Here is a 19963-nt window from a genome sequence, read left to right as displayed (position 1 = left end):
AACCATTCTTTGCACCCCTGAAATTCCATGCTCAACCATAAACGTTCAAGCTGGGATTAGCAATAATGGAGTAGCAGCTGGATAGTCTCTGAAAAAGCTGATTTAGTTAAAAATCAAGGCCATAGTGCATTGTGGGCATTGCAGATACCTTGTGTTTTTTCTTGTTTCAGATAAACAAAAGGAAAATGAAAAGTTAAGAGAATCTCTTTCTAAGAAGGATGCAGTCATTGAGCATCTTCATGAGGACCATGAATGCATGAAGAAAGAGAACGAAAAGCTGCAAAAACAAATCTGCCAGAAGGAAGATGAAATCAGATACCTGACATGTCAAATTTACAGCAGTCGCAATGAACTGAACAGGTATTGATTGTGTCCACATTTAAAAATTCATTTAGAGAAGAAATTGTCAGTGTGACAGGCATCTCTTTAGCCATAGCCATTAATATTAATGAGGGGCATGGATATGTTCAAAAGGCAGGGGAAGAATTATGGAGGGAAAGAGGAATGGATTTTAGATTTTGAAAAAAAAAATCAGAATTTAACCCAGCTGTTTATTGGGACTTAACAGGTTGCAAACAGAAATTAATGTAAAGCAGCATCAGATCTCTGAGAATGAGAAGTTGCTGCAGTCGCTGCGGACGGAGATCAAGGTGTATGAGAAGCTGGAAGAAGCAAGAAGGAAGGGGACAGGTACAAATGCACAGCTGGCTCTGTGCCCTTTGCCCCTGCACCTCCTCCCTCTGAACATGCTCTTGTCAAAGGCCAGCAGGGCTGGGTCACTGTTCCTTTGCTCCTGCTTGTGTCTGCTCTGCAAAGAGATCTGACAACCTCCTGCTCAGATGCTTTCTCCTCGGGGGGGCTGCAAGCCTGAGCTGTGTCAGATGTTGACCACACACCCCCAAGTTTCCTTTATCTTTTTAGCTAAGCTAAAAACCAGAATTGAAGACTTAGTGGCTCAGGCTGGATGAGTTTCCTGGGGATCTTAGATATTTATTTGTTATCTAAAATCCTGCTGCTGCATCCTTGCAGGTCTTGCTTGCCCAGGTACCTTCTGCTGAAGGTGGAGGGAGAGGCTTCTCCCTGGGGCTGGCAGAAGTGCTGGCACTGCTTTCTGAATTAGGTGTTTAATAATTTCATGTCCACTTTGCTGTCACTGAAAGTTAGAGGAGGACTGGAGCTCCCCTGAGTTCTCCCTCCCCCTTTGAAGCTGTGCCACCAGGTAGCTGTTGGTGTGCTGAGGTTAAGAGTGGGATGCTTTCATTGCTGAAAAACCCTTACCACATCCAGCAAATTTCCCACTGGAAGTTGTTAAAAGTTGATTTTTTTCTCCCTGCTGCTCCATGTTATGCCCTGCAGCCACTGGTTTTGCTGCCTGGCTGAAGCAGAAGAGCCCTGTAGGGATGGGGCTTTGAGGCAGAGCTCAGGGGTGGAAGGGATTCTCCTTGCAGAGCTCCTCATGTCATTAGAGAGTGGCAGCACCCTCGTCATGCAGCTGAACCCCTTCCCTGTCTGGAGAACACCTTGAACAGTTGGATTTCAGCAGGAAGCAATGCAGGGAGTTGTTTGTGTACTGATCTCTTTCTGTGAGAAGGCAAACACAGCTCTTGCTTTTCTCAGGTTCAGATTTGTTCCTCTGGTTGCCAGGTGATCACTGTTTTCTTTTTCCTTTGGTGTACAAAATTAAACTCCCAGTTCTGCTCCATCCCTCCTCCACACTCTGATGTTCCCTGTTTCTTTTCCTTTCCCCAGAGTGTGCATTACTGCACTTCACATTTTGTAAATCCTCTTCATTCTCCTTTTATCTCATTTTTTAGCTTTTGCCATGAGACATAGTAGCTTTTATGGACAAAGTAAAAAAAAAATGTTCAGCCCTTTAAATCTTTCAAGAGTAGAAGCAATTAAGACATGCTTTTTTTTTTGTCAAACCATTATCTTAATGCTGTTTGTAGTTAATTCTTAATATTGAGGATAGCACTGACTATAACTTACTTGCTGAGTGCTCTGGTGGGTAATATTATTTTAATTGTTAGAGATATTTGAGTGTTTCTTTTGAAATTGTCTCAGATCCCAGATGTGATGCCTCAGAAGAATTCCAGAAAGATCAGAAGAATCCACTGGATTTACACGAGCTGCTGGCTGAAATCCAGAGCCTGCGAGTGCAGCTGGAGAGGAGCATCGACACCAACAAGTCTTTGCATGAAAAATTAGAGGAGCAGCTTTCCAAAGGGAAGGGAGAGGAAATGGGCCCAGTGTCAGCTGTTAATATCAACTGTGTGTTGAAGGCAGGCTCTCAGCCCTGTGCAGGACTGGATGGTACTGTGCTCTGTGTGCTTTTGGCTACTGCACAACCTGTGCCTCTTACAGCCTTAATCAATGTCAGCTCTCCTCAAACCTCTCTGCTGTTAGAGCAGGGTGTGAAGTGCACACTGCACTGTCCTAGAGCTGCTGGTGCTTCTTTTGCATCCAAGCAAAGCATTTGCAGAGTCTCTGGGCTGGGAGGATGCCAAAAATTCTGCTTACCTGGGGGGTTCTTTTTTCACTGCTGAGCTCTGTAGTGTTTGCTAAGGGTGAGTGTGTATTACTCAGGAATGATCAATAAGTGCACTAAATGGGCTCTGGATAAATCAGTTGTCCCCTCTTTGCCCTTGAGGAATGTTTTACCTTTATTTCAATCACTGTTAAGTGATGCTGTTTTAGCAAATAAAGGAAAGTGTAATGTTTACACCCAGGGTTAGGTTATTGTTCCAGTATTGATGTTCATGGGATACAGAGGGCACTGGAATCTTCCTCCTTAAAGTGCTGTACACAATAAAAGCTTTCCCTACATCCAGATAAAACCACATGGACCAGAAAGATTCCTTGCAATGTCAGCAGCTGAGTTTTTTACCTGTGCTTAGGGAATGTGGAAGTTCTGAAGGAGGAATAGAGAGACAATCTTTAGTCTGGTACAGCTGAAAAAAGTGTCCTACTGCTTGTGGAGTTAATGGGAAGCTTATATTTGTTAATAAAATATGTCAATCAGGATATATTTTAGATTTTTTACCTATAGTTTGATTTTGGGAGATACCTAGAATTTGGATGGATGCTCAGGTATAAAAGTAGGTAAATACTGGAAGATCCATGGCATGACACTAGAAAAAATTAGCTGGTTTTCCCAGCTTCCAAAGGCCAAGTGTAGCATCAGCAATAATAGAATTGAAGAGCTTGGAAGGGTTTTAAAAATCTAATAATACAGCTTTCCTTCTCCCTTTTATATGTAGAAAATCTCTGCAACTGCCCTGCTGCCAGGAGGAACATTGGTGAGCAGAATGGACACTGCATTTCAGCAGAGAATCCAGGTACACCCAGCCCTGTTCAACAGCAGCCGAGTACAAAATATTTTTTTTTTTTTTTTTTGTATGAGGATAAAAACCTGTAGGAGTGTTGGGGGGTAGGACAGCGGGACGGATGGAGATGAGAGATCTCTGGAGCCAGGGCTGGAACTTGGGGTTTATTGCAAAGGGCCTGGGTGCAGGGCCCTGCTGGGAGCTGCCAAACACAGCTCAGAGCAGGCTCCAAAGAGGGAGGGAGAGGTAAGGAGAGAGAAGGCAGGAGCGTGTTAAAGAGGATGAGAGACTAAAAGAGAGGATCAGAGCACAAGGTTCCTGTTACAATACAATAAATCTTCTTCTGGTTCTGGAACTTGGGGTTTGTTGCAAAGGGCCTGGGTGCAGGGCCCTGCTGGGAGCTGCCAAACACAGCTCAGAGCAGGAATGAGAGAAGAGAGGGGAGAGAGGGTGAGAGGGTGAGAGAGTAAAAGGGTAAGAGAGCAAGGTTCTCTATTGAATTGTTACAATACAATAAATCTTCTGTGTTGAATATTATAATTCTCACTAACTAATCTACTACAACATACAAATCTTATAGCATTTACATACAGCCTATAAGAATCATTAGATCACCATACTGTGCTACACTTTAAACCCTAAAAACTCCTCTTTGGGCCCCTTCTGCCAAGCTGTAGGGTCTACTCTGACCCTTGGGCCTGTCTGCAAGCAGAGGGTGTTGTTCCATCAAAAGGGGATCACCTTCAGCTGGCCACACCACTGTTTTCCAGTTGTTCAGTAACTGAGGGATCTCAAAGCTTGCTTTCATTTCAATCTCACAGTTTCCATATTCTCAAAATCTTTTGCCAGGCAATCATATTTATAAGGCTTTCCTGTTTCATCTTCAACAAAAACCAAGCTGATTTTTGTGTCCCAGGTGCTCAGGCAGCCCCTAAGGGAGATGTGGACAGTGCCTCAGTGTGCAGCAGCAGCTCCAGCAGGACGTGCACCCCACGCCTGGTGCCCGGGCACCGCATGTGGGCCGACAGGAACGGGCGGCACGTGCTGGGCCTCATCGAGGACTACGAGGCCCTGAGGAAACACATCTCAGAGGGACAGCAGGTGCTGGAACACATGGAGATGGCTCTCAGAGAGCTCACTGGCACCAAGCTGCTGCAGGAGCCTGGAGTAAAGGTGAGTATCATTCTCTGGGTCTGGATTGAAGGCGCTTGAGGTGGTAGTTCATGCTCGGACTCAGGTGTTTATTATTTCTTATCAGTAAAAGTCTCACTGCTGTGAGTTTGGCAGCTTTTCGTTAGAAGGCTCAAAATGGCCAACAAACTCTTGGTACAAGGTCTTTTAAGACTAAACTGACACATGGATTATTTCCCCTTTTAACCCAATAACTGATCCCACAGAGCCCCCAGTGCAGACTTTCCTGCCCAATTACAAAACCGCCCAAACCCATGGAGAAGAAGCATGAAGAAGAAACCCAGGACAACATCCTGTGCCCTCCATCTTTCTTCCACCCACAACATACTAAAAATCCCCAAACCTAAATTTCTCACCAAGTGATACACCCACACTACTCTCTATAATCTGTTTCACACTTTTGTGGGTTCTAGTTTATCTTGAAGTCTGGGAAACTTTCTCCATGGATGAGGGTCAAACTCAGTGCTCCTCTGGGGGTCAGGGTGCCCCAGAGCTGACAGGGAAATATTCCCAGTGCCCTGGGTTTCCACAAGTGAGCACTGAAATCCTCTAAAGAAGGGTGGATTTTACCCAGAGGTGCAAAGTGCTGTGAAGGGAAGAACTGACTGAATAACTCAGGATGCCTCAAGCTTGGCACAGTCATTGTCTAGATGGACTCAGTGGGATTCTGAGGTAGTTAATTCTAGGCCTTTAAGCAATTTCACTTTCAGTTTTGGCTTTAAATGAGGTAAAACTGCTTGGTTTTGCTGTGGAAGTTGGTGTTTGTTGTGCTGGAAATGATAAAAAAGCCAAACAAAAGAAGCATCAGAAAACTTCAGGTAAAAATCGAAAATGCTGTAGAAAGCATTTAACTAGGGGTGTGTAAAAGTAACCTAAGAATAAAAAGAATTAGGATTTTCATATAATGAAGGCTTGAGCTAAACCCAGGAAATATGAGACAATTAAAAGAAATGTGATACAGAGCTGGTAAAGTTCCCCCCTTAGTTAAATTCAGACTTTTAGTAACACCAGGTTATAACTGTACATTAAAGATTGATGTATGCTGATGAGGCTTGTTTCATATTACATTCATATTTCAGGGAAGATTTTTTAATATTTTTCCACTTCCTAGTTATCAGTTGAACATTTAACAATATCATAAACTTGTCCAAAAACCTGAATATTTCATTAATGATCAAATACTGTCTTGTAGGACTCAGAGTAGCATCCTTTCTTCATTCTCTGACAGTGCTAGAACTCATGGTGCTCTTGCTGCATCTTAAGGATGTTTAACCAATAAAATGTTTATTTTGTCTTGAATAACCTCAGTCCTTTTTGTCTAGAATAGGAGAACCTAGTTAGTGTTTACTTCTGCTAATTTTCTCTTACGTAATATTAATTTTTGGACACAGTTAATGATGGCTTATTTGGGGTGGTTTGAAAAGACACATTTGCCTACAAGCTTCAATTAAAGGGAAGGAACAATCTGTGCACATCTGTGGCATCTAATAAGGAGCTAAGAAACTTAAACCCCAGCAGGAAGGGCCTGGATCAGGCATGGAAAACAGCAGCCAGTGGTAAAAATAATGAAGCACTGGCATGGAGGGTGCTCAGAGACACTGACTGGAGGCAATTTTGAGGATGGATTATGCCAATGTTTAAAAAATTCCATGTAATGCTTCCCTGCCTTGGAGAAGGAAAGGAAACTAAGTGTCTAATGAAGGTCCTTTTCACCCCTATGATTTTATGATAATATAAATGCTGTAAAAAGCATGCTTGCTGCTCTTCAGAAAACAGAAGGTCTTAACTGCAGGGATAAATTCGTGCTACTTATTTCTGCAGTTATAATTAGTGAAGCTGTTGAAGGTGCAGTCTGCAACAATTCTGAAATTCTTTTTGTGATATCACATGTGTGCTCACGCAGTCAAATGATGCCTGAATGACACTTAAGACTCTCTGAAGTATCATATATTTCCCAATGACCTAGTTAACATACTGATAATGACTGAAAAAGTGATCTCTCTAAGTTTTTAACTTGTTTTGTTGGTGTAAAGATAAAAGCAGTAAGTTTCACAATTTGCAGTTTCCCATCAAGCCTTACATCACTGAAGTTTCAGACTACTTAGCAAATGGGATATTTTATGTGACAGGAGGATTCTGGTTTGATAACAATGCTAAATAAATATTCAGATTGTATCCTGCATGGGGCAGGAACTGCAAATGCTTTTTTTTCATTACCCTTCCCCCTTCTGTAGCACCATTGCTTTGGTAATTCATTTGCTCCCCTCACAGTCTTTCCCTCCTTTATTTCACATTTATGCAATTTCTTCCATTTGGTTTCTCATCTGTCAGCAGAGGAAAACATTTTATTTGTACCCTGATAGTTATTTTAGCATTAAATGGAACAGTTTAAAGGGTCTGCTAAGGAAGAAACATCTATATTGCTTAAATTGATGTCTGTAATCATTGACTTTCAACTAACATGACACAAAATGCAAATGAAGAAAGAAGACAGTTGCCAAGTGTTACCATGTGGCATAGCAAATCTAGTAAATATAATCTATTGTTAATCATGGTTATTGATTAGGATAAATCCCCTCCCTCACTGAAATTCTCAGATAATACATAATTCAGCAGCCTTTGTTAACTAACAGATTAGTTTTTATGGCACACAATGGCTGTGTACATTATCTTAACTATGAAATCACACCAGCTGGATTAAACCCATTAATTAAGATTACATTTTCATAATGGTTTAAGTATAAAATATAAAATGTCTCTAATCCTGTGATACAGGTACCAGAACAGGCATCCCTGCATGGCTTTTCCACAAGCACCCACACAGTACAGCAGATTTTGGAAGAGGCTTCACGTTCCCTGAAGCTTCTCTGGAGAGTTTCCCTTCCCCTGAAAGCTGCTCATGGTACTGCTCAGGGCATCCAGGTACTGCTGGGCTTCACCTGGGCTGGGCTGGGGGTTTGGGGTGGCTTTTTGGACTTTGGGAATGTCTCCAGGAGGATGCACCAGTCACAGATGTGTCATTTTGGAGAATCGTGCCCCCAGTCTCCACATGGATTTAAAGTAAGGCTGAGTATGTCCTGGTGATGTTGCATGGCCAGGTGTTCATTTACAGCATCCTTTTTAATAAAAATGGAATATCTAATCCTGTTACATGAGATCCAGAAAATCCAGGGAGGTGGCAAAAACTCCACCTCAACAAGAAAAGGTTTGGGCTCCTTTTACTTGAACCAAATTCAATTTGATTCTGTGTGTGTTGGTAAGAAGAGAAACATCAGCAACTTTGATGTAATCTCAGCTGCATTTTCTTTTATGTTCTTGATGCCAAAGTGGTAAAAGAAGAAGCTTTTGTAAAAGTGTGACAAAACCCCAAGACATGTTTTATAACACTTTAACTAAAAAGGATTGCACTATGCAAATGCATAAAAGTAAACTAAATGAGGAATGAAATATCTCTGCTGTCAGAATACCACCACTCAGCATTGAAACTGTTTCAAACCCTGGCTTTAAAATAAATCTGAAGTGATTTCACTGAGGTTTTTCTATGTGTTTATTAAGGGAAGCAGGATATTCCTGAAAAAAACCCTCAAACTTTGGGAAACAAACACTTCTATATAATTTCATAACATTTTTGGTGATATTTTTTAGCATCCTTAAATATATAAAATCACAAAATCAGTGGGAGTGAAGTTTGCTGTCTGCCACATCCACTGATGCTCCAGCTCCAGATTTGGGATGCCTTGGCAAGAGTGTGTGCTTCCATTTTTATGCTCAAGTGTGTAATCCATGCAGGCAGCTCCTGCTGGCCTGGATTGCAGGGACTGAACATCCCTCACCCCACAGGGCTCTCAGGATGTGGGGATGCATCTCCTGCCCTCCTGTCACTGATCTGAGCCTTGATTTGGATCAATCACTTCTGCAAGGCTGATCTTAATGTGTGTGGGGGTCTGGATTCCCAGGATGATCCTAATTAGAGCCTAATTGAATTTTTTCTGGAGTTTCTTATCAACACTCCCTGATCTTAAGGATGTTAGATTGCTCCTGATGTTCTAAATGCAGAATATGAAAGAATTTCTTTCTCCCTTGAAGTTTGGGTTCTAAAATACTGTGAGTGTTCTGTACTTTCTCTGCAGCCCCACAGGAGTTGAAATATATGTGATACTTCAGTTCTTCTGCAGAGATAAATAGTGGGAGCAAATTCCAGAAGTTTCGTTATTTAACAAGAAAAAAAGGTCCAAGCTTAAATCTGCACAAGCACCCAAATCAGTGACACTGGCAGATGTGCCAGGGCTTCTCACAGTCCTGTTTTACAAGTCACTGACCAGAACTTTGTTGGGATTGGTGGTGAAAACTGAACCTTAATGATGATGCTGTCAAATAATTTTGCAATTGAACTGTCCCAGTGCCTTTTAGCCCTGTGACAGAGGCAGCATCAGCCATTAACAGAACACAAGGAGGAGGCTGGAATTCTGAACCTGGCACACAGGGCACTGATCCCTTGGCACATCCCTTCCTTATCTTTTCTAGTTTAAAACAAAAATGGGCACCAGTTTAATAGACTTTCCTCAGTCTAATAGAAAAATTACTTGCACTAAATTCCAGCTAAGAGTTGGAGTTGTATCACAGAATCTCAAGTCATGGGGGATGTGAAGGAGGAGGGACAGGACTCAGTGATGGTCCTTCCCTACTCTGAGTTGTTGGTACTCCAAGGAATCTTGAGGGTACTTGTCCAAAAGTATTGAGCAATTCCCAATGTAGAAAGTACTTTTAGCCAATAGTTTAATATCTTGCTTTCTTCTCTCAATTCAGGATGAAGGAATGAAAGCAGAAATCTTTAGGTTACGTAAGAAACTGTCAGAGCAAGAGAGGAAGTTGCACAGCACAGTGAAACGCCTGCACTCCACAAACCAGCTGAAGGAAAACATGGAGAAAGTCATCATTGACCAGTGTGAGTGTGAGCTTTGATAATGATTCTGATTTAATAATGATTCTGATTTTATTTTTGTAGGCTGTGGCTACCTTAAAATTGGTGTTCTTTGTGTGCCCCAGCTGTGACAGACAGGCTCAGGCTGTGCTGAGCCTCATTCCAGTGGGTAGAAATTGCCCAAAGTACAAAAGGCTGTAGAGAATATCATTGGAATCTGTTCATGTTTTTACACAAAGCACTGATAATGTGTCGATTCATGCAGCTACCACTAATTCCTACTTGGGTTATTCCATTTTGGATACTCCTGTTTCTATTTTACAGCAGCTCTGGACAGAGGCAAAGTTTCTGTTTGCTGTAATTTTCAGCCAAAGGTTTTGACATTGTCAAAATTGTGATTTTGCCTCAGTCTTAATAAATGTGGAATTAGGTTTTAAATTTTCTGAGGTGCTGCCCTGCAAGGAGCTCTGTCAGTGCTCTGCACCAGACTGAGGAGTGCAGGAGAACAAGCTCAGAATAAGGGAAACAAAAGCTTGCTATGAATAATTTTTGTTAAGAAAAATTAGGCCATGCTGTGGAGTTATATTTTACCCTTAGTGTGGCCCATGGCTAGAAAATGATCTGGAAACATAAAAACAAGTGGGACATAGGGAGTTTTGTAGCAGTGTTAAGCCAGGTGTCTGTTTGAACATCTCTGCTGCTTTAGACTTTAATCACTCACCAGAAGAGATCTGAATGGAGCTCTGCTCTGCCTTCCTGCTCCAGCAGTATGTGTGTTGTGGGAGGAACAGTTCATTTTCTTCTGTAAAAAAATAAAATGAAAAAAAAATCCATTCTTGCCTCCTCTGAAGTGGTGGGACTGAATGGCTCATTAGTCCTTGCTGGAGTGGCACTTGTGTTATCAGTAATTAATCTAGACTGGAAAATTTTCCTCACCATACAAAGTGATACAAATATCTGTAATATTATATGTTATTCAAGTCAGTTAAATGGAATGTAGAGTGATAAATGTTATTTTTCTCCACAGCCTGTTATTTTTATATCTAAGGCCCATATATCTTCTCCCTGTAGATTTTTGTTGTTTCAAGCACTTATGGGCTGGTGTTTGGTCACTTCTTTCAAAATTGCTATATTATATGTGTACAAATTACTTGTATTAAATCATAAATTATGTTTTGTTCAGGTTGTAGAGCCAAATAGCTCAGTTTGGGGTTGTCATGTAAAAATCCAAGCCATTCCATTATGTATATAAATAATATCTCTGGGGTAGATTGACTGGTTTGGTTTGTCCAGTTCCAGTGTCATGTCAGTAATTTCAGAGCTAGGCTGGGTATAAATCAACAGATTTTACCCTTAGAGCCAAAATGTTATCCCTGAGCCACCCACACTTCCCTACAGCAAACAGTGCCTGTTGCCCTAAATTTGCTCAATTTTTTTTCAGGGCATTCAACCTCCTCTGAGTGAGGTGCTGAGAAACTGAAACCTGCATTTTCTGAAATCTCTGTAATGCAAAAATCTCTGCTTTGAGAGCAGCAGCTGTGCCAGCAGTGGCACAGCTTCCAAATTCTTGTCATTGGCTGAATTTAAGAGTTTGGATTTAGAAAAATCTAGTTTGCTGGGTGAAATGAGTTTACTAGCAGAGCTCTTCTGAGGAGTGAGCACTGTGCCACACAAAAAGACCTGGATGTGATTTTCTCCAGGTTTCATTGATTATGGGAATTACGGATGTCGAGTTGCCTTTGTCTTACAAGAGCAATTTCAGAAATGTTTCTAATTTGCATCTGTACACAAATTCCTGGCCAAGCCTGCAGCAAAACTGAGGGACCTGAAGCTGCTGGATTTTATTAGGTGGTTTCCTCTTGGTTTTGAGATTTCTTCCCTTCTCCTTTTGCAAGCAAGAAAGGAAAAGCAATGCAGTGGGTGACCTTGCCTGCCTTCATTCTGCACACATCCTGTTACCTGCCTGCTCCAGTGAGGATATTCAGGTTCCCTCTGTTATGTAGCTGAACATTCCTAAATATATTTAGAGGCAGAGATTGGAACATTCTTGTGGCTCAGAGTCTTCTGTGTGCTCTCTCTGGTGAGAGAGCTCATTGCTTATAAACCTCATCTGAACCTCTGAGCATGGAACAAAGCAGTGCCAAATTGCAGTAATCTGCCAGGGGTGTAATTATCTCGTGACAGCTCTACCCTTGGAGTTCTTGGCTTCTTATTGTTGTAATGAAAAATCTTTATTATGGTTAAATTGTTTATTTTTGAGACTGGAATATAAAATTGCTGATTGTGAGTGGTGCATTTCAGCAGTTACTGGACTGACACAGATTAGAGACTCACATATTTACTCTGACATTTCTAAATACCAGTTGTGTTTGGAATCACCCCCTCCTCCATTCTCAGGTCTCCTGCTGGCCCCACAGAGACAGACTGGGAGGGATGAATGGAGAAACCTGGAACCCTTCAGGGCAGGCCACTGCTTTTTGATTTCCCCATGGCCCAGAGAGGTTGCTTTGTCCTTGAACTGACTCCTTTTGCCATCTGTCCTCTTCTCCCCCTCCTCACTGCCCTCCCCAGCCCAAGCAGGACACTTAAAGGATCAAACTGGGGTTAAACCATGCACCATTTCCCCTTGAAAGGACAGAAAATCTTCCTGTGTGGCTTGGATGGAGGGATGAGCAGGGGCTGTGCAGATCTGGGGGGTCCATGCAGGGCTGAGCTTTGCCTGTTTCTTGTGGCAGAAAAACTTCCAAACCACTCTCAGGATGCTTAGGTTTGAAAAGCAGATTGTGGAGAACAGACATCAGCAGGGAATGACAGTCCAGGGGTGGCACAGCTCTGGAGCTGCAGTCCTGAGGGAATCCTCTGCTCAGACATGATTTCATGTTTGGTCATAAAACAAACACAGGGAATAAGACTTGCAGTATTCTTTTTAATCTTTTTTCTTTCTTTCCAGTGGTTTTAACGCATGATGTCTTGAAGAAGGCTAGAGGAAACCTGGAAGTAAGTAAAAGTTTTGTTTGTATTGAATTCCTTGGTCTCTGCTAGTCAGAAACACACAGTGCTGTGTCAGGAGTATTTTGCAGAATTAGTCTGATTTGCTTTAGGTTTGCTACCTAATCAAGCCTGGGTGACAGCAGTTTAGTGTGATAAATAGCCTGCTGTGTTTGATGGCTGAATTAAGAGTTTTATGAGTGACCACATAAACACCTAAACCCTCTCCTTCCTGATGCTTTCCCTAGATTAATATTCATGTCTGTCATCATCTCTGAGCAGTTCATTTCCAGGAGATCACAGCCTGATAACCTGCCTGCTGTAGAGGCACCCTTGTTCAGAGCTGGAGCCTGTGTTTGTCACTGCTGGTGCTTTTATTTTTTACCCACACACCCAACAGGGGCAGCTTTGGCAGCAGCTCTGTGCTGGTGCAGTTCAGTCCCTGGGGGTGTTTCAGGAATCCCTGCTCTGGTTTGAGTTCTCTTTGTCAGACTTTACTCCCTGAAGGATGCAATGCTTTCCTTGACTGTGAAATCCCACCCTTCCCCTCTCACCTCTCCACTTTGAATAATTGTACAATTCCCAGCCCCTCCCTACATTTTCCTCAAACCTTTTCCATGCATCCCTTCTCCCTCCTCCCCATCAGCTGCAGCTGCTGTGCTGTTCTCAGCCCTACCTGAGCTACAAAGTGATGACATTAAATAATCAAACAATCTTTCTGCTCACAGAAGTCTTAGCACTTTAATTTGAAGATCTGATGAACACAGGAGCTCCTCTTGGCACATCCTTGTGCAGCAGGATGGGGTTGGGACAAATTGTGGGTTTTAAAGTGCTGTATAATAATTATAATTATTGCTTTTCTAACCAGGTCCCACCAGCTGAGAATCAAAAATCACCTTCCTACACCAGCAAAAAAAGGATTCTCTGAAGGAGAAAGTTCTGCTAACAGAGACTGGTTTTGTGAGTCTTGTTTGCTTTGTGCTGCCTTAATATTTATTGATGTAAAAAATATTTGTTCAGCTCTTTTAATGGAATCAGCCTTTGACCAAAAAAGAAAAAGGACAAAAAATGACACCTTTTGGTAAATAACTTATTTAACATTTTCTGTAATGTAAAGATGGTTTTTAATATTTATTACCAGAAGCAAGGTACTGCAGGTATTGAGGAAAAATCCAGATTTTTTTTAAAGTTGGCACATTTGAAATTTTATATTTGTACTTGCCATGTTGTAAAATTATTTGTTGTTGTAGTCAAACAGGTCTTGAAAGAATCAAGAATGTGATCCACCTTCCACTGTTTCTCTCCTGCTAAAAGAATGTAGGTTAAAAAAAAAATACTCTGCCAGTTGTCATTGTTTTGTAGCAATGTGAAAAAATGTTAAATATTTTAAAGCATTTTAACCACCTCTGGAAGGTTCTTCTGGAAGCTACCTGACTCTGGGCTTTGTGTTAGGTACTTAGATTGATGGTGTGTCTGAAAATGTTACTTAGAGTCAGACAATTAAAATGAAAAATAATCACAAATGTGTTTGTGTTATTTTGTTTAAAGCCTCAGACTTTAGGCATTACTGACCAAAGCAGCCACATCAGATCATTTATTTCTGAGTGACACAAAGTGAACTGGGAAAATAGTTCAGTTTAACATTAACAAGACCATAATTTGCAGTGATTTTTGGTTACAAAAGCAGAGTTTGTGGTGATTTTGCACAACACATGATGTTTTTTCCCTCTCAAGCTGAGGACATCACCATTGCACAAGGAAATTTGCCCTTGGCATCCAAACACTGGGACTGGGAGATCCCAATACAGGATTTGGGTTATATTTGTCCTTTTGTAATGGGTGCCATAAAACTCTGAATTGGTGCTGTGAGGGTGAGGAGAGCTGGAACTTCACCACCCCCTGAGCTGGGGCTGTTCCCTGCACAGCACATGGGGGGAAAGGACCTGAAATCCCATCCCATCCCAATTATCCCATCATTATCCCATCCCACCCCTGCCATGGCAGGGACCCCTTCCTCTGCTCCAGGGTGCTCCCAGCCCTGCCCAGCCTGGCCTGGGACCTTCATGGGGAAGAAATGTTTCCTAATATCCAGTGTAAACCTCCTCTCTCAGTTTAAAGCCATTTCCCCTTGTCCTGTCACTTGAGGAGTGACAGGAGCCCAGCCTGCAGAGCCCATGTCCCTGAGTTTTCCTGGAATGAATTCCTGATGTCTGGGAGGTGCTCTGTGCCCTGCAGAGCCCATGTCCCTGAGTTTTTGGGGATTAATTCCTGCTGTCTGGGACATGCTCTGTGCCCTGCAGAGCCCAGCCTGCAGAGCCCATGTCCCTGAGTTTTCCTGGAATGAATTCCTGGTGTCTGGGAGGTGCTCTGTGCCCTGCAGAGCCCAGTCTGCACAGCCTGTGTCCCTTAATTTTTGAGAATTAATTTCTGGTGTCTGGGAGGTGCTCTGTGCCCTAGAGAACCTCTGTCCCTGAGTTTTTGGGAATTAATTCCTGGTTTCTGGGAGGTGCTCTGTGCCCTGCAGAGTCCAGCCCGCAGAGCCTGTGTCCCTTAATTTTTGGGAATTAATTTCTGGTGTCTGGGAGGTGCTCTGTACCCTAAATCCCTGTCCTGGAGTTTTTTGGAATTAATTCCTGGTGTCTGGGATGTGCTCTGTACCCTAGGGAACCCATGTCCCTGAGTTTTTGGGAATTAATCCTGCTGTCTGGGACATGCTCTGTGCCCTGCAGAGCCCATGTCCCTGAGTTTTCCTGGAATTAATTCTCAGTGTCTGGGAGGTGCTCTGTGCCCAGCAGAGCCCAGTCTGCACAGCCTGTGTCCCTTAATTTTTGAGAATTAATTTCTGGTGTTTGGGAGGTGCTCTGTGCCCTAGAGAACCCATGTCCTTGAGTTTTTTTGAATTAATAATTCCCAGTGTCTGGGATGTGCTCTGTGCCTGCAGACCCCATGTCCCTGAGTTTTTGGGAATGAGTTCCTGGTATGTGGGAGATGCTCTGTGCCTGCAGAGCCCATGTCCCTGAATTTCTTGGAATGAAGAATTCCCAGTGTCACATCCCAGCAGCGCTCAGCCCGGAGCCAGCAGGGGGAGCCAGCCCCATTCCTCTGGATTCGGGGAAAACGGGAAAAGTTAAAAATAAACTCCACGAATTGGGGAAAACGGGGGGAGGTAAGGGAAGAGCGTGCAGTCAAACTTGTTCTTCAGTCTCTTCACACATTATTGTCCTCACAGCTCACTAAAAACGTCAAGTTAATTTTACTAAGTAGCTAAATTATAGACACTCAGATGTAATCAGAATCCGCTATACATTTCAACTTTCAAAATTAATCATCCTGTGTTTCTGAGTTATCACACCTGAAGGAAACAGCTGTACAGCTATATATAGCATTCCCCTGACTCTTGGTCTTCTTGCAGCCTTTTATTCCCCCCACACCATCTGCACTTCAAAATAAATAAATAACCAGGTTAAATGTTTCCCTTTCCTGAGATGATTTGCCACTTACTTCTTAATGGTCTCTGCTGTGCCCTCTCAGAGATCTTCTCCTGACCCCCTTTTTATTTTTTGATAAGCTCTAATTGCTGCACCCAGTTCACACCTGAGCAGGTCTCGGTTAAAAAAAAGATGCAGGATATCATTACCTCTTTAAAAACAGATGATCCTACAAGATCAAAGTATTTCATCTTAATGAGAAGTGCCTCTTAACCACACACAATTTACTGGGCTGGTTTAAAAATAATTAGGAAAAAAAATCCAGGAAAAAAAAGCTCACCAGATGGTGGCTGTGGAAGACAAAGCTTACCAAGTGTTAAACTTTGTACCCATTAAACAAAATTAAATTTTCCTTTAAAAATAATTATGCAGGAGAAAAATAAGCAGCATAAGCAAATGGAATTATAGGAGGGGCTCATTTGCTTAGTGAGTTGCTGCCTGTGCTTTCATTCTGTGGGCAAGGTGAATGGAAACATTGCTGAGAGAGTGGTTCAGGGAGGAGCTGCTCTCACCACCTGTGACCTCGAACCTGCTGCTCATTCCCCAGGCTCACAGGCACTGAGCAGGCTGAGGTCTTCTCAGAGACGATGCGGAGGGCCAGGTGAGACTAAGGAAAAAAAGAAAGGGGAAAAAAAAGTTTATAAAACAAAGACAGGGGTTATCCCAGCTCTCTAGGCCCCCTGCAATATCTGCAGCTGTGCAGTAGCACTGGGAAAATGCAATATTTGCTGCCCTGGGGGCAGAGCAGGGCCTGTGCCCACCACTGAACACCCACCTCTGCCACAGGGAACAAACACAAACAATACCCAAAGCTCCCAGGTCGCTGCTGTATTAAAAATAAATCAATGCAAATGCATTCAGGTGTTTTTAAAAACAAAACCACAGCACATCTTGGGGTATTTTAATCTCCACCAAAGCTGCCCATTCATTGGGAGGCTTTGCAGGGTGCTGTGTGCCGGGGTTTGAGGCTTCCTGGGGTTGCTGTGGGACCACAGGGAGATTTGGGGAGAGGGCAGAGCCCTCCCCACCCTCCATATGGAACCACAGAGCAATTTGGGTGAACTTTCCCCATTCCAGCTTGGCCCAAAGAGCTGAGCACACCCCTCTGTGCTCTCTGGACATTTTGGGTTTATTTTAAACACTCCTGAACCAACAAAAAGCAAATCCTGTCATCACTCCCAAGTTAAATGACAACGTGGGAAGAGAAATATACAAAAGGAAGTGGCAACACTCTGCAGCTCTATTGATACAAATTCCTGAGGTGCAAAGAGCCCAAACCTGACCCTGGTCCCTTGTGGTCCCTCTTTGGAGCCCAGAGGGTCCCAGCACAGGCAGGGCAGGGACTGGGGCAGAGCAGGAACCTCCAGGGAGGCCAGGTTTGTGCTGTGGGTGACATCCAGCCACTCCAGTGCCAATGAGCCCAAGCTGCTCCTGGTGCTAAACCCCAAGAGCCACTTTCAGTGGCCATGCAGGGCAATTTGCACCTCCAGCCCTGGCTCCTGCTGCTGGCAGAGCGTTTTTGGCCTCTGGATGCTGGGAACAGCCATGTCACACTGAGGATCCCACACAGCAGGGCACCTCAGGGCTGTAAAAACCTGCTTGAATAGCACAGACCCCCTCCATGCATTGCTCCCTTACCTCCTTTCCCTCATGAGCTGGCCCTTGGCTCCTCAGAGCGGGAGGAAAAAGTTTGGGTGGTTGTGCCACTAGATGGCAAGAGCAGGATGTGCTGGCCAGGGCAGGATTTGCTATCCCAGGCAGGATTTGCCATCCCAGGCAGGGTGTTCTGGCCAGAGCAGGATGTGCTGGCCAGAGCAGGATTTGCCATCCCAGGCAGGATTTGCTATCCCAGGCAGGATTTGCCATCCCAGGCAGGGTGTTCTGGCCAGAGCAGGATGTGCTGGCCCAGCTGTAGCCACAGCTCCAGGGGTGCTGCAGGACCCAGCAGAGCCGAGCCCAGCTGGGCTTGAGCTCCTGCCCAGCTCCTGCCTGCAGGGAGCTGAAATAAACCCAAACAGCCCTGCTGGATCGGGCTGGGCTCATTAGTGTGAGTGACATGAATAAAATGAGATTTGGAGCCTGAGTTATTACTGAAATTAGTGAAAAAAAATCCCCAAGCAAGCCTGGTCTCAAGTTGTGCCCTGTGTGGATCACAGTGATCCAGGAGCCCTGGGCATTATTGTCAGGGGGAAATGATGAGTGAGTTTAGTGCTTGCTGAAGTTTTGGGGCTGCCTCTCTACATCCCTGGAGGCAAATTCCTTCCTCTGATCCTTTTCAACAAGTTTGGCCTCCAGCCTGAACAGGTTTGGCTCGCAGAGGAGCAGAGTCCCAAGGGTGCTCCATCCACCAAACCCCTCTGTGCTGCCTTATCCTCCAGAGGAAAGGAAAATTCGGGATGGACCCCCTCACCCTCCAGGGGGAAGGAAAAGCAAACCAACCCCCATCTGCTCCTAAAATACCATTTTCCTCCACCTCAGAGTTAGACCCTGGCCCCACAGCTCAGCTCCCAGGGCTCACCACAGTGCTGGCTCCTGAGGGATGGGGCAGTGGATGCTCCCTGGCCTGCAGGGGATGATCCAGCTTTAGCAGGGGCACGGAGAAGGAATGTGGTCCCTTACTTTGGCATCTTTTGCAGCAAACTCCTCTTGCAGGGAGCAGAGGTCTCATCCTTGTCTTGGAAAGCAGCAGTGGGGGAAGCCAAGGCTGCTCCCGGGCTGGTGACACCTGAGAAACAAGAAAGGTTTTGGTGATCTGTCCCCATCTTTCTGTCCCCCTCCTCACCATCCTCCACACCTAAAATGACCTCCCACACACAAAATCTGTATTTTTATGGCTTCTGTTTCCAGAGAAGTGGCACCAAGTCCAGTGTCACACAGCAGCACAGAGCCACAACGCATCCCTGCAAACCCAGCACACTGAAAGTGATAAATAAACCAAATAATCCCTTTTCCTACCTCTCTCCATGGGAAGTCACTCCTCTAATAAGTTCCCAACACCAAACCAAGCCCTCAGAGACTCCACAGGCAGCTTTGGGCTCCCCCTGTTCTCCAGGACCTGCAGCTGCCTCTGCCTCATCCCCAACCTGCTGCTCCACATTCTCCAGCCCCATCATCCTTATCTTAAATTTCTGAATTGACCCCCTGGAGAAAAATCTCTGCATGCCTATTTTTTGTGTTTATCTTGTCATTTCTTTAGAAAGAGACTTGTTACAAATATATTTTTCCCCTCCTTCCCCCCAGCCCTGTCGGAGGGATCTACTTGGGTAATTTGTTGAGCGGGTTGCTGGGCCATGCATTATGCATGAGATGCAATCTTGATTTTTGCACTCCACTGTGTGCATTCAGAAACAGGAACGCATCTTGCCCACACACAAAATGAACATTAACAGCTCAAAAAAAAAAAACAAAACAAACTTCCAAAAAAACAAAACAAACCAAAAAAACCCAACCCAAAAAACAGAAAATGCCCATTTATTTAAAGGAAAATGAAAAAACATTTTTTCAAGCTGTTCTCACTGGGATTGCTCAGAGCAGTCAAGTTGTTCTCATGTAAGCTCTGCTGGGGAGTAACTGGGCTCTGAGCTGCTGGGTGGGACAGCAGTGATGGTGCTGCAGCATCCAGGGATGGGAATTGGGATTCTGGGCTAGTGGAAGGTGTCCCTGCCATGGCAAGGGGTGAAATGGGAAGGGGTATAAGATCCCTTCCACCCCAAATCATTCTGGTGTCCCCATAATATTTTCTGGAAAAATCCCTTCGCCAGGATTTCTCTCCTGGGAAGCTCAGAATCCTCAGAGAAAAATGCAAACAATAATTACCTGATTTGCTTCTCCTGTGTTTGGCTGCTTTGGAATGTGGTAGGTGATTGTTTCATTGGTTGCATGTGAATTGTTTTTACTCATTGGCCAATTATGGGCCAGCTGTGTCTGGACTCTGAGGAGAGTCAGGAGTTTTTCATTAGTATCTTCCTAGCCCTCTGTCTGTATCCTTTCTCTGTTCTTTAGTATAGTTGTAGTCTATCTTTCTTTAATATAATATAATAAATTAGCCT

General features: G+C 43.8%; 1 protein-coding gene across 4 annotated transcripts in view; it reads left to right on the top strand.

The window, feature by feature from the left end:
* Window positions 1–19963, top strand: part of CDK5RAP2 (CDK5 regulatory subunit associated protein 2) — a 221357-nt gene that overhangs the window by 57201 nt on the left and 144193 nt on the right. For 3 of the 4 annotated variants that reach the window (XM_059486486.1, XM_059486484.1, XM_059486485.1), the window contains 9 exons: window positions 171–360; window positions 569–690; window positions 2065–2313; window positions 3261–3338; window positions 4243–4499; window positions 7293–7439; window positions 9324–9462; window positions 12389–12435; window positions 13295–13949. In XM_059486486.1, coding sequence (XP_059342469.1) covers window positions 171–360; window positions 569–690; window positions 2065–2313; window positions 3261–3338; window positions 4243–4499; window positions 7293–7439; window positions 9324–9462; window positions 12389–12435; window positions 13295–13354 — 1289 coding nt within the window. In that variant the 3' untranslated portion in view covers window positions 13355–13949. Of the gene's footprint in view, window positions 1–170; window positions 361–568; window positions 691–2064; window positions 2314–3260; window positions 3339–4242; window positions 4500–7292; window positions 7440–9323; window positions 9463–12388; window positions 12436–13294; window positions 13950–19963 lie in introns of those variants that run through there. The other variant, XR_009419787.1, reaches the window with a different exon arrangement.

This window comes from Ammospiza nelsoni, chromosome 20 (genome assembly GCF_027579445.1).
Source record: "Ammospiza nelsoni isolate bAmmNel1 chromosome 20, bAmmNel1.pri, whole genome shotgun sequence".
Lineage (NCBI taxonomy): Eukaryota > Metazoa > Chordata > Aves > Passeriformes > Passerellidae > Ammospiza > Ammospiza nelsoni.
The sequence above is the reverse complement of the archived record's forward strand: the minus strand, read 5'-3'. Positions and strand labels throughout refer to the sequence as shown.